Source organism: Populus nigra, chromosome 6, assembly GCF_951802175.1.
Source record: "Populus nigra chromosome 6, ddPopNigr1.1, whole genome shotgun sequence".
Taxonomy (NCBI): Eukaryota; Viridiplantae; Streptophyta; class Magnoliopsida; order Malpighiales; family Salicaceae; genus Populus; species Populus nigra.
In genome coordinates, this window is record NC_084857.1 from 7915393 (window position 1) to 7931921 (window position 16529).

General features: G+C 33.6%; 1 protein-coding gene across 1 annotated transcript; it reads right to left on the minus strand.

Moving 5' to 3' along the window:
- Nucleotides 1–1082: 1082 nt before the first annotated feature.
- On the minus strand, nt 1083–5088 carry LOC133696457 (ABC transporter G family member 21). The gene is made up of 5 exons (XM_062118649.1): nt 4578–5088; nt 3701–4496; nt 2534–2722; nt 2246–2424; nt 1083–1992 (listed from the first exon to the last, which is right to left on the minus strand). Exons 1-5 carry the CDS (start codon nt 4812–4814, stop codon nt 1342–1344), a joined length of 2052 nt encoding a protein of 683 aa, XP_061974633.1. The 5' UTR covers nt 4815–5088; the 3' UTR covers nt 1083–1341.
- Between the last annotated feature and the right edge of the window lie 11441 nt (nt 5089–16529).

The following is a 16529-nucleotide window of genomic DNA, read 5'->3' on the forward strand; positions in this document are numbered from 1 at the left end:
CAAAGACCTTGCACAAACAATTTCTACCTGAGTAGTAAGGGTCCTTCAGTTAGTCCTATTTATAGCCAGGTTACTTAATTGTGACATGGAATTCGAATAAGTGATTACATCAAATGAATGGATAGATAGGTGTGTTTTTTCAAGGAATAGAATAACTTGAACTGGGGGCCTTTTGGGGGATACTGCATCAGATGCTTAGGCATATTTTAACGACATTATTGGATGCTTATTCTAATATAGAGGCGAATACAGGGCATAAGCCTGAATGAATGCAAGTGCATATTTTATGTTTGGACCCCACCTCTGGCAGATATCCTGTTGTCGAGGAGCTACAAATCAACCTGTTTTTTAGCTACATTGATTAATATATAGTCAGAAAATGTCACCCCCTGTAGTTATAATTAATAATTTCACTCATTGCAATTAATTTGGAAGGATTTACTATAATGACAAGTTCAAGGATCAGATGCATTGAATTGCGTATTATGATAAAACAACAGCTTTTATATACAAAATAGCATTCTGCAGAATTTGCAGATATTCGTTTCTGTTCTTGTCAGTGGTTTGAAGAATGTCATGGAATTGATGCCAAAGACTATACTACTGTTCACATTGAAGTGATGAAGGATTCAAAATAAGAGAAACTGCACATTGCAAAACTCTGCATAAATGGCAGTAGATAAAGTGAAGGACGGAGCCAGGAATTTATATACTATTGTCAAGCTAGTAAAATCATTCAGTATAATTTTTCCCTCTCGGAGGATTTATTATTTAGTTTTGTCAGAATAACTATTGAAGCACTTCCAAAATGAAAAAAAAAAAAAAACCAGCTTGATTGCCCGGCCTTCTTTTCTAAATTGGTCTTAGAGAATTTGCAAGTTTCATATCCTATAACATCTTGGTTTCTTTTTAAGATTCTGTATTGTAGGTATAGGAAACTGAAAACAAACGCTTAACTCATCCTTCTAAAGAATGCAGAACTTCTCTCTCTTTGGCATGCATATTATTGATTTGCTTGCTCTCTTGTTATAATTAACAGGAAAAAAGTCTTCATCAACGTATTTGGACTGAACTACACACAATTACAGAAAAGAGTTTTTTTATAAATCATAATCAGTCCTGTCTGGTCACAGGTTGATTTAATTGGATAGCACATGTTACAACCTAACAGATAATCTGAATCCAATTTGCTCTTACACAGGCTAATCTTCAAGATATTTGATCACAGTTTCTTTCAGAATTCAAGATCATACGATCAAATTGAAGAACAATTTTCTCAATACCTATACTACAAACAAATACTTTATTGTAGTCAATGCACTTTAATTACTTATCATATGGTCAGTGAGGTTGCCCCATTCTTAGAGCCACATAAGCCAAAAGCCTGTATCCCACCAACATTATTGTCAAAGCAGCTGCATCCCACCACATATTATCAAGACCTAGATACTTGATAGCAGGAAAATCCATTACCCTGCAATGCATCTGTAAACCGCAGTCATAAACTTCAGTTGCTGAGTACTGTACCCCCACCAGCAGCTTGTAACAGTAGTGACTAAAAGAGATATACTTCAACCAAGCTATGAATGGAGGAATGTGTTGAATGTAGTATCCACCAGCAAGTAAAAATACAAGCATTGTCACAGAAGCTAAAGTAGTGGCCTGTTTTACATCCATTAAAATGGCTCCGAGGGCAAGCCCTAGCCCTTGTGAAACTAGCACATTGAAAAGGATAATCAAGAGGGTCAGTACGAAAGTGATTAGGGAAGGCTTGAGACCACCCATCCAATAGGTGACAGTTACAAAAATAGTTGGCATAACAAGCTCCATTGGTAAGTCACCGGCCATTCTTGCAAAATAATAGGAGGAGAGCCTGTACATGCCCGAGGAACGTTCTTTTATTAGCATCGGTCGCTCCTGAGGGAACGCGAATATGGCATTGAACAGAGGGAAAAAGCCCCAGAAGATGGAGAAAAAGAAGAGAAGTCCCACCTGTTATAGCAATTTTGTCATAAATAAGAAAGTTGGTCAGAGAAAGAAACACGGGTTCTAATTGCAATTAGAAACCAGATTTTAAAACACTCAAGCAGGGCACCCAAGACAACTTCAACGTTTTCTCAGGAACCTGCTATAGTTGGTTATTTCAATCGAATCCAGTGGCCACCATAATTATCAATCAGATCAATGAAGCTGCTAATTTACAAAGAGCTTGAAAGTCAGAATGCAGACTGCAGGGCAACAATACCTGATCTTGGATGTGTGAAGTATCAGAGTGCCACCATAAAAGGCCAGAAAGAATCGAAACTGAAATAACTTGGAAAATCCTTAAGCCTGAATAAGACTCGTGCTTCCTTTCTTGCAAGCCCCTTCTCAGCAATACCTTGAACTGCTGCCAGCAGCTGGTGGTCCATTGAACCTCAGAATCTGATAAAACACAAACCAATGATCACAACAAGTGGCGTTGTTCGTTATTGTCACTTAAAGCAGCAAATAATTGAATCAACCTAGCATGGAGAAGAAGGTTTTTACTTACCTCTCAGTGATGATGAAGGAAGAACCGGGTTTTGAGCATTTCGATGAATTTCAGATATCAACAGAGGATACAAGTTGTTCTTATAAGACGATATCAAAGACTGTTTTGTTGAATTTTGATCATCATGGTGGTCCAATCTTCCATGAAACTCCAGCTGGTCATCTTGTGATCTGGTATCAGGAACTAAACCTGCATATCCAAGAAATCTTCAGGGTCAGAAGAAAATAAAGTAGAATGAGAAAAGGATATCATATAAAAACATTTTTAGTCATGCTATTTGAAATTTGGATCAGTACAAGTCATTTTGCCTATGATCAAAGGTAAAACAAAACCCAATGAGTGACGCAATTATTCGTCATGATAGACCTAAATATGAAGAAGAAGTGGGGGGAAATAAATAAATAAATAAAAAGTTTAAAATTATCAAAAAAAAAAAAATCACCATCAAAGAAAAGGAAAAGATTGAATAACAGAATATCTGAAAGCACCATTAGACTCAGAAGACTTCTTTTGACTTGATACCTAACCAAAGCAACCCATTGTTCTAAAATTTTTACAAAATGATTTTTCTTTTATACTAATCTTTTAAAGAATAACCATTTGAGTAATGTTTTTAGCAGAAATGGAAAGACTAATATTTCAGAGAGGCAAGACAAATATGGTGATGGTTCAACCATCTTTGTCAAATGCATGATGAAAATACATTTTTTGGCAGGAACCACAAATATAGAGAAGGACCCATTTCTTAATCTACATTTGTAAGAGAAAAAAAAACCGAAAGTTTTACTAGTTAGCTGCTCAGCAAGTTGTGACGTTGACACTCCTAAATCTTAAACTTCATGGCTTCTGTTGAGACTTGATAGCCAGAAATCAAAAACAAAACCATCACAGATAGCTCGCATTAACCAACCATATCTATAACTAAATTTAGTCCTCAGTCCCTGTCACCTCTCATGTTCTACATGATCACTTTATATTGTCAGTCACCTTTATTTTTGCCTGCTAAAAACTCTACAGAAATCATTTTTATCCAGAAAAAAAAAGGATAAAAGAAAAAAATTTAGCAACAACACGCAAGTACATTTTTATGTGTGTGAATATACGTACACGTATAAGTTTGTGTCAATTACTCAATATATATACATGGGGAATATTATTTTAACTTACCATTAGCAAGATCAAGCAGAAAATCAGCAGGATTCATGAAATTGAACCCGGGATTGTATCCTAATGATTTAAAATATTCCATGACCCGACCGGCCTGCCCGCTATAAATCGGACACCCTTCCGACAAAACCACCACCTTATCAAACATCCTATACAACCTGCTTGAAGGTTGATGAATAGTAGTTACCACTGTCCTACCACCTCTTGCTAGTCCCCTTAAAGTGGCCACAATACGCTGAGCTGTGGTAGAATCAAGCCCTGAAGTGGGTTCATCAAGCAATAACAAACTCGGGTTAACCAACATTTCTAGCCCGATACTGACCCGTTTACGTTCACCACCCGATATGCCCCGAAACAAAGGTCCACCCACTACACTATTTCTACACCTAGTTAGTCCAAGCTCCATTATAATCAACTCAGCCTGCTCTATTTTCTCTTCTCTAGTGAGCTTTTTTGGTAGCCTTAATAAAGCAGCATAGGTTAAGGTCTCTAAAACTGTAAGATGGGGATACAGCACATCATCTTGAGTGACAAAACCTGTTCTGCGCTTCATGGAGCTAGAAAAAGCCTGGCCATTGTATGTTATAGTACCAGAAACCTTTCCGGGTAATCTACCGGCTAGAGCTGTTAAAAGTGTTGTCTTGCCACTTCCTGATGGACCAAGCATTGCTAGCAGTTCGCCGGGTCGAACGATACCACTAGCACCATTAAGTACTGTTCTTGTAGATTTTGGTTCACTTGAAGTAAACCAAGTTCCTTTCGTGGACAAAGTAACACTGTATGCAACATCTGCAAACTGCAAAACCAATTTAATTAGCTAGGAATTTAAAGAAAGGAAAATAACGTTTAGCATATTATTTATATATAGAAAAAGCACCTCAAGTGTTACAGGACGTAAAGAAGCACGTAAAATCGTGAATCTTGATAGGGCCGGTTCTTGTTGACCTTGCAATACTTGATCTTGTGAACATGAGCTTGTGTTATTAATAGATGAAGAAACGGAAGGTTCAGCATGAACTGTGACAGTCTCGGTCCAGTTTGTGAGCATGACGTTAGACGGTCCAATATTGCCAGTGGTACTGATATTAGTATTTTCTTGCTCAGGAGGCATCATAATTTCAAAGAAGAAGAAGACGAAGAAGAAGAGGTGATCAAATTATGGGAAGGGAGCAAAGGGCCGGTGGATATATTGCTAGACAAGAGAGCTAAGAGAGGAGGAATCACATGCAAGAATAGGTGATCATGTGATGTCTTATATAAAGGGAGTGAGGAAGGCACGAGAAGTGGACCTGGGTGCGATTCATGATGCAGCTAGTCGACCATTTCTACTGCCAGGGGGGAGACTCGCTCACTCACTCAACCACCAACTATTCTGCTATTGCTATTGCTCTTACTATTCTGCTATTGCTATTGGGGGTCCATGGGAGATGTATTGATGAATTACGGTGTCCTTTTTCCACCTGTAATTCATGAATATATCAACACCTGTTACTAGTTAAGGTATATGTGTCATGAGCTTGTGTTTGCCACGTGGTGATACAAGGACTGATCCATCCTCTTATCTATAGGCGTCAAGAGACTGAGTGAATTCTTTCCTCCTTTCTCCTTTTCTCTTCTCTTCTCTAAGAAGTGTTAGTAATATCAAAGAGTTTTGTATCCATTATGATACTGCTTTGATAATTGCTCAGTCGTCTAGCTTGCTAGGACACATCTGGTATATCTTGTGAGTTAGAAAATGATTTTGCATCACGCATAATTAATACTATGAGAGTACTTACAATAAAAGCTTTACATTTTTTTTTTGAAAAAAAAATAAAAAAATGTAAAGCTTTTATTGTAAGTACTCTCATAGTATAGGCATTTGAGAACGCGAGCTTGGAACTCTCTTTAGGAAAAAAACAAAAATTATTATCGTAATATGAGAATCTGTTTCGTTGCAAAGTCTGCTAGGCTAATAGACTTGAAAGTGAAAGAATACGCTTATTTGTATATATACATACATACAAGCGACCGCCAGAGAGAAAAAGAGAGGGCTACCACTATACATAATATTTATAATACTGTACATAAAGAAAAAACTAAAATGTAGGAGAAGTTTAAAGTTGTGTTTGTTTTAAACCCCCCCCCCTCCCCCACACTGTATTTTTAATTTTATTTTTTAATATTTTTTTAATTAAAAATTAAAATTCATTATTTATTTTTATTTGTTTCCTACAAGATTTTTTATTAATTTTAAAAATAACTCAGGTTATTTTAGAATCTTTTTTTATTATCGTTCCTTATTCAATTTAGCTTTTTTAAATAATTTTTGTCATTGATCAACTAAATATAAACATGAGACGATCACTTCATAGTATTTTACTTAGTTTATTTTTCGGGTCATTGCTTTGACCATGCGTGTGATCTCTTTTTGTATTGTCATGCAACTTTTTACAATGACATTAAAATTATTTCAGTGAGTTTTTTCTAGTGATGAGATGTATTTATATTTGTTAAATTAAACGATAATATATATATATATATATATATATATATATTTTCAATAGATTTTTTTTTCTTTCTTCTCCAGAACAAATTATTTTGTTCCCGACAGAACGAATTACCAATCTAGTGTGATTCTATATGTAAAATGTTGGCATTATTTTTGTTCTTTGTTAATTAGTCTGTCTTTTTTTATACCTATCACCCATGCCGAAGAAAATGTTGGCTTTATCATGTGGGTATAAATGACTTGTTATCCATACGATCATAAATTTGTTATGTAAATCATTATTTATTTTGTAGGAGTCTACTATGTGAACTACTTATAATTTTAGTGCTAAAATTAGTCACATAAATTAGTACTTAATATTTTTTTTCTCTTCTTCACAAAATCGTGAAAATTATTTTTATTTCCCTAGAATCGTTCTTACCGTTGCAGCCTTACACTCTGTCTAGATATCTTTAATCGGCAGGTTGCATCGCCCGTACTCTCTCTCTCTCTCTCTCCAGTTTATTTTATTTTTCTTTCTCTGACAGAATATATTCAAAATTGACGCAGGCTATCCTCACACCAGTTTTTCACAGCAGGACAATAATATGCAGCAATCTGTCATCAATGCCTACTTCCGTTTGGACATGGTCACTTGAAAATAGCTCCACCATAAAAAAAAAAAACTTCAAAACTACTAATTCTGAGAATTCACATGTTTTTGGCAAGAAGTTTCAGGTAAGTACATCATCATTAATTATAAATTTTGTTCAAATCCTTGACAAGAATTGAACCTGAGATCTTGGATTGGAATACGCTAACATCATTGTAACCTTGTGGTCATGCCAAATGAAATTACTCCAAAATAGGAAAATTATCATCGCAAGCAATATCAAAACTTGGACACGAGGCTATACAATTGATAGGAAAATTATCATTTAAGACACGATCTATTTATGAACAAAAAAACAGGACTTCCAGCACGATTGGTTATAGGAATGTAAGAAATTCGTAAGAAAAAAAAAATCCTAAACAGATCTACTGTGGGTCATGAACCGGACGACCTCGATATTTTGATGCCGATTATTTCAGTGAAGGCCACCTGGATTTTTATTTATTTTTTTGGAATTTGACAGCCAGAATACATGACATTTACAACCATTTTATGCTTTCTCGGTGAATAATATAGTACACAGAATAATTACGAAATAGTTTTCTATTTTTGATAGCAAATGCATTAAAGTTGAAATAAAGCAGTGGGTTATAATCATCATCGATATCAGATGTGCATATCCACTAATTAGCTGTGAGACGACAGAGAAGAGCGAGAGCAAAGAGCAACCAACAAAACGTACCCCAATTTTCCTTTCTGCTCTCTCTCTCTAGCTAGCTCTTTCTTTCCATCTCTTCCTTTTCTTGATGGGGTTAGAGGACTAGAAGGTATAGAGGTATCTCTTTTCTTAGGGATGTCTTAAGGAAAAGTGGGTTCCTCGTGCCCTTTCTAGGTGTCCAATGCCCATTCAATCCAATAGATATAGTGGTTCAGATTGTGTCATTGAATTAAAGCCTTCGTTGAAGGTGGCGTCGTCTTCATGAAAAAGTCTATGCCCTTTTTTTTATCCTTTTCTCTTCCTTTCATCTTCTTCCCACTAATTTTGCTGGAATCCATGTTAAACTGTTCGTCAGTGATCATCATATTTTCTACGTCGTCTTAGGCAAAATGTGCAAGTAATATGTCGTTAGAAAAGTCATTATTCGATGCGAGGAGAGTTAATTAAGACTGGTGACTTAGGTCTTTTAAATAACTTTTAACACCATTTATGGAAAGAATATGCTAGAAGGTGCGGGATAAAGATGATTGATTTATACGAGTTAAATTTTTTTTTTTTGAAAATACAATCAAAACTAAATTATGAGTTTTATTTTAATTATCAGACAAGCAACTAATGTGTTGGGGCCGGGCAGTTCATTTTTTCTTATAACAATGGTATATAACATCAGACACGATGGCCTGTTGACCAAAACCTCCGTAGAATTTAATAATTATATTATATTATTTTCATCGAACTTAAATTAAATTGAGATTCCATTTTATCGTTTCTTAATTAAGGGCATGAAATCATGAGCATCCATAACTATTATTTAAGCTTGAAAATAAAGGGGCAAGATTGCCTATAGTATTCTCTCACGTCATGTTCTTGTTCACTACAAGAACAAAACATTACACACATCATAATTAACTTCACCAATACGTACGAATATAAGTTGCCTTATTATTTTCCAGTTATTGGAGGATGCATTTGGATGTAATCAACGTGCCTTGAAGTATATATAAATGGACCCAGACAACAGTTGCCAACATTACCAAGATCTTTCACAAGAGAGTAGACTTTGATCTTAATTATTTTATACACTTTGTCGTTCAAAAAAGAAAAAGAAAATCCTAATTTATACAGTTATATGCTAGCCTCGGATTCTCATCGTGATTGAAATATCTATATAGATGGTGATGTTAGAAATGCAAAGTTTTTCTGTACCCCACAGTAAATTGGATTCGCATATATACTACCATCTTTGCCTTTTATGCTTATGACAAGTGTCCAGTTTGCTTTTTGTGATTGCCCATTTGCAAGAGTTTCTTTTCTTTCCACTTAGCCATCAAAAGGATGATGGTAGGTTTTACACGTTGCTTCTCATGACAGTATTGTCGTGGTGCCCTTTCACTCTTATCTCGTTCCCATTTTGAGAGAATTCTTCTTGGTTTATTAATGGATTATGAGATCCTTTGCCGAATGTTGAGTGTGCTCGATCGATCTTCTATATATTCACGTGTATAAGGTTTCAGATCAAGTTTTATTTAACCTCACAAAATGTTTCTTGATTGGTGCCTGCCTTCGATCTATAAATGCCTTTTCTTGATTCTTGGTTCCTCGGTCTAACTTGGTATTTAATTTTATGTAACCCAACTTCTGCTCGATGATATCTTTTTTTTTTATTTCATTAAAATATTTTTTGTGTTGAGAAAAAAAATCAGTTTATTTTATTATTTTTTATTAATTTCATCTTTAAAATTATTTTACTGATTAATCAAATTATTTTTGAATAAACCAAATTAAATGAATCATATCATGTCAAATTTTTATGTAATTTAATTTAAAATTCAGATTAAATAAGTCACGTATTATCTTACACGACATAGAATTGAAGTGTCAAAAAGAAAAAGTGATCATTACACGCGGCATGGAAACAATCCTTGAAATAAATAAATAAAAGAAGAGGAAAAGGTACATTTGTTATGACTATTTCTGCCACGAGTCAGCCTAATTAATTTATATCCATGCACATCTTTTTTGTTTATTAAAAGCGAGGCACTTGAATTTAAGCCAATGATTTATGTAACCCAACTTCTGCTAGCTGATCATCTCTCCTCTTATTCCAATAAAAAATTGTTTGCCTTAAAAAAAAATCTTGAAATTAGGGAGGAAAAGGTTGTCCAGGCCCTACCAGATAATCGATCTATGTGTTCTGTAATAATACATTTCTTTTCTGCCTCTTCATATTTCATTGTTTCCAAATGGACTGACTAATGGAGAGGCCCACAATACCATAAACCAAGGTTTCATCCTGTTTATTTTTTTTTATCTTAAAAGTATTTTAAAAAAATATTTTTTTATTTATTTTAAATTAATTTTTTTTAGTGTTATTGGAATATTTTAATGCACTGATATCAAAAATGATTTTAAAAAAATTAAAAAATATATTATTTTGATGTTTTTTAAATAAAAATAATTTTAAAAACAACCACAATCATACTTCCAAATATATTCTTAAAATGTATAGAACTAATTTGCAAACTCAAAATCAAACCTCAACTTTTAATCATTCTATTTTGCCCTCCCTAATATATCTATTGTATTATTTATATTAATTTTGTAGTTCCTCTTTCTTAAAACTTATCCTTATCTTTGTCTTTTAAAATGAAATAAACAGTATCACTTTTTATATATTTTTTTAAGTGAAAGCTGGTATATTTTTAAGTGGAATCACCTATTTAATACAATTAAATCTGAGTCATATCTTAAGAGGAAAAAAAAAGTTCACTTCTGAAAAACATATATACCAATAAGCTCTATGATACTTTTTTTAAAGATCAATAAGTTCACTTTTCAAGTCTTTTTTACAAATAAATTCATATTTTATTATATTCTTTATAATATCCAAACAATGTAGAAAAACGTTGGTATATATGCTTTTTAAAACTGAAATCATTATTAATAATTTTTATTTTTTGAAACGAAGATCCTTCAACATGAAGAATTATATTCTTTCACTTTTATTATCATAATTGTATTTGGTTTCTGAAATTAAACATGAGCTTTCTGAAAGATAATTTATAAGGATAGTGAGATTATTAGTCTGAACAAAAATCATAGAACTTTATGGTCATTTATTTTTCAAAAATAAACTTATATATTAGTACTTTTCCTATCTTAAAGTGACCGAGATATATAGAAGATAGTTGAGAAAACCACTATTGTATTTGATCTGTCTTGAGCATCCAAAGAAAGGAAAATTAATTAAATATTACGATGAATTCATTATTTTACAAATATGTCAAAAGTATATATCCTAAATTTAATCTACACACTCGTTCACGAACATTCATTTGCTAATTATCTAAAATATTATTACCATGTAGCTACATTTAAATAAACAATAACAAAGACGACCTAGCTAAAAACAAGAACAAAAGAAAGGAAAAATAAGAAGTAAAAAAAAGTTGTGGTAGAAAATTGGCCTAAAAACATATAATTAAGAAGTGGTTCCATGTCTCGAGGAAAGCTAGCCTTGCCGCCAATGATATCACGGTATTGGTATCTAGTCGACATATCTACTTTAGAAACATAAAAGTTGTGGTAGGAAATTGGCCTGCTTTGGTCTTGTCCAAATTGCATGAAAATCTGCAAATAACAGGCATATACAAATATGCATCATCCTATTGCTATTGGCAAATATATAAAGGTCCAGCATAATCCAAATCATGGCTGCTGACTTGGCATCTTTTATAATTATCCCTAGCAAAGTGTAACAAGAAAAGCATTAGGAGAGAACCTTTTTTTGTCGAGGTGGTGTTTCCAGGAAGATCATTTCATTAATAAATATGAGAAGCAGCAAGGTTTAACAGTCATGCAAGCTGCATTTGCACGTCACATTCGAGGAAATTAAGCATGCGGGGAAAACATTTTAGACAGGGCATGAGAGAATGCGATCCATTAAAAGATTTGGATTTTGGAGAGTACTGATGCAAATTCCCCCAACCCAACTAGCCAATTACACGCATGTATAGTTTTTCTTCCTTCCTTCCTTTTTTGGATTACTTGTCGTTTCTTCCTGGATTGATAATTGCCTTCGTTTGCAGCTAGCTAGCTTTCTGTGAAAGTTTTTTTAGTGGCCATTCAGATTCTCACAACTTTTAGGAGATCACCTACAAGTTCAGGTCACTGTGTTGCTTTTGTCTAACTTGAATATAGATGACAACAATTCAAAGGGAAAATGTATGAAAACCCACACCAGAACTTTCTCAGATGGATCGAAATATATTACATTACATCCATCCTCAAATGGATCGAAATATATTACATTACATCCATATATTCCTTACATACATATAACAAGACTTATAGTATACATACACTCGTATACCAAGATAAGTCTTATACCATGCAAGAACCGTAGTAAGGAATTACAGAAATGGGTAGGTTGTGCTGTACATGATAGAATATGGGTAGGATGAAGACTGAGCAGATAAAAGTGCCCTACCTGAAATACATTAGGGACACATTAAAATGGTGGCACCATTAATGTCCCCTCTACCTTTGCATCTTGAGTGTACTATCCTTGCTTCCACTCAGCACCTTAAGAAATGGAAGTGATCTAATAGCCAAAAATTATATATGTCACTGTCTTCCTAAAGGGAAGCATCCACTTAAATCCTGTTGAGTTTGAGATTCAAAGTATTGCTTCTATATAGACATCTTTCCTAGCTAGCCCCAAGAACACCACTATAATTGTGCCCAATTCTGATACATTGAACCAGCTAGCATGCAACTTGGATTTGAAGTTTAAGAGTAGTTGATCGAATGGAGCATCCACTCAGAAGATGTATACCTTACGATTCAAAGTCTCTGCTTCTTAGCACGAATCCATGCTGCATGCACTGTATTTTATATATATATATATATATATATATATATATATATATATATATATATATATATATATATATATATGTCTGTGTGTGTGTGTGTGTGTGTGTGTACACACACACGCACATACATATATAGAATCAATAAAAAAAAACTTGTTAAGATATTAATATTTTTCAGTATCTGCATGTATAATCATTTAAGCTCTCATGGTGATGGTTTTTCAATATATAGTATCCACAAATCTTATGACTGATAGATATAAAATTTTATTATAAAAGACCTTTCGCTCCATTAAAACTAAATATCGACGAGTAGGGCTGGGCCGGCTTCTGATTGGATTCACTTGCCAGGTTTCATGTTGATTATTTAGTATCTGTGTAATCGCGCTCCGCCGCCGGGCATTATTTTGAGTTAAAAAAAATATTCATGTAACACAAATATATTTAAAAGAAGAAGAAAAAAATCTTATGATATCGATAATATAAAAAAAGAATATTTTTTGTAAATAAAAATAAATGCTAATATGAGAAAAAAAATATCTTATTCTAAGTATTTATAAGCCTAAGTTTTTATTATATAGTAAATTAAGTATATATATAGCCTATAATAGATGAGCTCTCCTAGTATGTTTTATAATGTTTTTATATGAATATTTATCATATCAAAACTTGAAACTTTGTTGAAAATTGAAATTAATTTGTTAGTGAGATTATTATTTTTTTAGTTTATGTTTTTTAATCTTGATATTTGTTACTGTTGGGATAAAATTAAATAGCAATTATTTAGTTTAATTCAAAATATAATTATTTTATTAGCAGTTATATAATTTTATTAATAATAATATAGTTATATTATAATGTTTCAAGTTAATATAAATATTTTACTACATAAAAAATATATAAAAAATGTTTTTTTAATTTTAATTCTCTAAGAGATTTAGAAAAATTAATTATATCCTAAAAATATCTTTATACAGAACAAATAAATACATTAAAAATAATATTCTCACGCATCTAAACCTGTCTCCATACATACCAAAACAGTTTCCGAGCAGTTAAGAGAAGTATCATTCCTCGTGGAGAGCATGTTGACATTTGCAAACATGTTTGATTAATAATTCTGCCTTGATAGGTGAACAAGGAAGATGACATGTGGTGAAATCCTGAGCATTCAGTAGGTCAGGCCTCAAAGCCTAGCTAGGTGGGAAGGCTACAAGAAAAGCCAGGCAATAATTCAGGATGTAAAGAAAGCTGAAGTCGGGTGGGACACGTGACAGAAAGAGTATATGTTTCATGTTGACATGCATAAGTTTAAGGAGTCAGACCGTAACAAAAAGAAAAGGGAAGAAAAACATAATTTAATTTAATTATTAATTTGATGGTCATTAGGGTACCGTGCAGCCCTTGTCTCTCGATGTGGTTTATATATATATATATATATCTCCGTTGACAGAGTTTGAAAAACCCTTGCTAAACACTAGGCTTAGTTGACTAATTTTCACACCTCCATATATGTACAATATGTCTCTCTCTCTTTAATTTACAGGTTTATACATCCTTAACACATTTCAGAAGCTAAGTGATTTGCCAAGATGTGGATGGCCCCAGCTAGCTAGATCATAAATAATAAACTACGTACAATATTCAGCTGAGCCTTGGAGCCTTGGAGCTCTTCTTAAGGTTTATTAATCAAATGGGATTAGCCATCAATGCAAAGCTTTAATGGTGGTGGCGCATAAGGTGCATGATGGTGGTCATTTGCTCATGTGGCGAATCGAGGATCTTTCAAATTAATTAATTAACTGCCTTCATACGTTTTTTACGTTTTAGGTCCCGTGGACGGTGAGATTTAGAAGGTGGTGGTCGTTGTCATGCATTTCCCCTAATAAATTGGATTTGGATAGTGTGGGACTTATTCTTTTGATCAGCCGACCTAAAAAATGTTCCTCAACTATTGGATTAGTATCCTAACCCCCTCCACCTCCCCCCGGCCCCTAATATATATACATTTTTTCTTTTTTTATTAAGTCAATATATAGACACACAAACCCACACACATTTGGAGTCGGTTGATTGTGTTAAGGGGGTAAGAAAGATGAGTTTAATGAAGAGGGACTAATCTAATTATTGTAATCAAGATGAGAAATTGAATACGTGACCAAAGGCTGGATGCCAGGAGGCTTAGCCAAAACCCTTTGATTGGGCCTTCCTATATTATTTCACCAAGCAAATTTGAAGAAGCTTAATTAGCCCCATTGGCATTAATTAATTTGCCAGCTATGCACGATCTCTTCGTCATTCATTCGGATTAGTGGTAATTGTGACGGCCAATAATGGTGCACTATACGAGAATAACAACAACAATGATAATGCATGATTTGATAATTAGTTCTTGAAATTAAAAAGATCAGTCATCTATCCCACTCTCTTTTTTATTGTTATAATTGTCGCTTGTCAATGTAGCATAAATCATTTTGAGTTCCAGCCTCGTTTGAGAATCGAATTCTGGATTTTGATCAAATTGTTTAGATTAAATTTTTTAAAATTAAAATGATGTTGTTTTAGTAAAAAAAAAAATCAACGAATTGCAACCGAGTTTTTAACTGGGTTTTGCCTGGTCAATCGGGTCATACTGAATTTTTTTATTATTATTTTTTCTTCAACCCGGCTCCATTCCAATGCCGGGTTAGTTAGATCCCGGATCAAGCTAGATTTCAAAACTATAATATATATCTATATATCAATTTTGTATTGGGAGAGCTACGAGAAAACTCTTATATATGAGCTACCAATTGCCACTATACTAAGCTGACGCCAAATATTTATTTTATTCCACGAATCTAATTAATCATGGATGTGATTCAAAATATTGTCTCTTGTCAACCTATTATTCATAGTTTTTAACAGGGGTTTTTATTTTTATTTTTGTACGTATTTATCGACCCTGATATTGTAAAAGGTATCGAAATTGAAAACTGACCGCCAGATCAAGATATATCCTCCATCAAGAAGGCATCAAGCAAAGGACAATAATACATCCAGATACTGCACTTGTACCCTCAGCAACAAGATTAGCCTTAATTTTATCTGCACGATATTGTATTGGAGCTTCATTTCATGGTTGGACATGGACATCACTTGCGATCAAGTAAACATATGGTCAGTGTCAATTCAACACAACTTGTGCTGTGGCATTTAGCTGGATAGTTGAAAATTTCTCATGTTATGGCCCCCCTTGAGATCTATTATTAGATTTTCCCGTAGGTTGTTACCATATCATATTTGATTGTCCATTGGACAAATCATTTATTTATTTTTGACTTCCATGATATATCATTTTCCCCAATTCTCAAATTCCCAGTAAAAACTTCCATATATATAGTTTCATTATCTCTATTGAAAGCCTCAATTTAACCTTCAAAACAAACTTCAAGATATTACATGAATGGTTTCATATATAATACACGAGGTAGGTAAAATATATAAATTTATTAAAGTTTTAGATTGGTGATATTTGGGAGTTTCTTCTTGTAGCGGACTTGATCAGTACTACTAACGGATGGATGGTTCAACTTTTGAGCTGTGTTGAAGTTTAAATTCAGGCAAGCCTGCTCAAGATTGATCATCAAGGATTTGCATTGTCGGTTAATGGGGCATGTACTTCCTGAGAGAATACCACAGTAGTAATTCGCGAACCAGATTTGTCCTGTCACTTCTCACTTTCTCCCAAGAAATAAATGCTTCTCCCTAATTATTCTACAGATTCTGTATATAATTATCAAGAAGAAGAAGAAGAATGAACTAGAGAAATCAAATCCACTATATGTGTACAATGATGTTGAGTTGACATTGAAAACATGCCGAAACAGGCTTGCATAATTATGTTCCTGACTAGACTTGGATGGTTAGAATTCCTCTAGTACCGTAATATTTATGATATGTTCAGGATTTTATTTTTATTTTAATTTTCTGAATGCCAATGGTCAAGTCTCGCACTATAATGGGAAAATGGAACAAGTTAGGTAGCTAGAGTCGGGTGGTATACTTAGCTAGGGTTTGGAATAATTAAGTTAGAGATGGGCATGCACTGCAGATAGAAATGAGTTGGATCAATAATATGCGTCTGCACCTAAAAAATGAATGATATATAT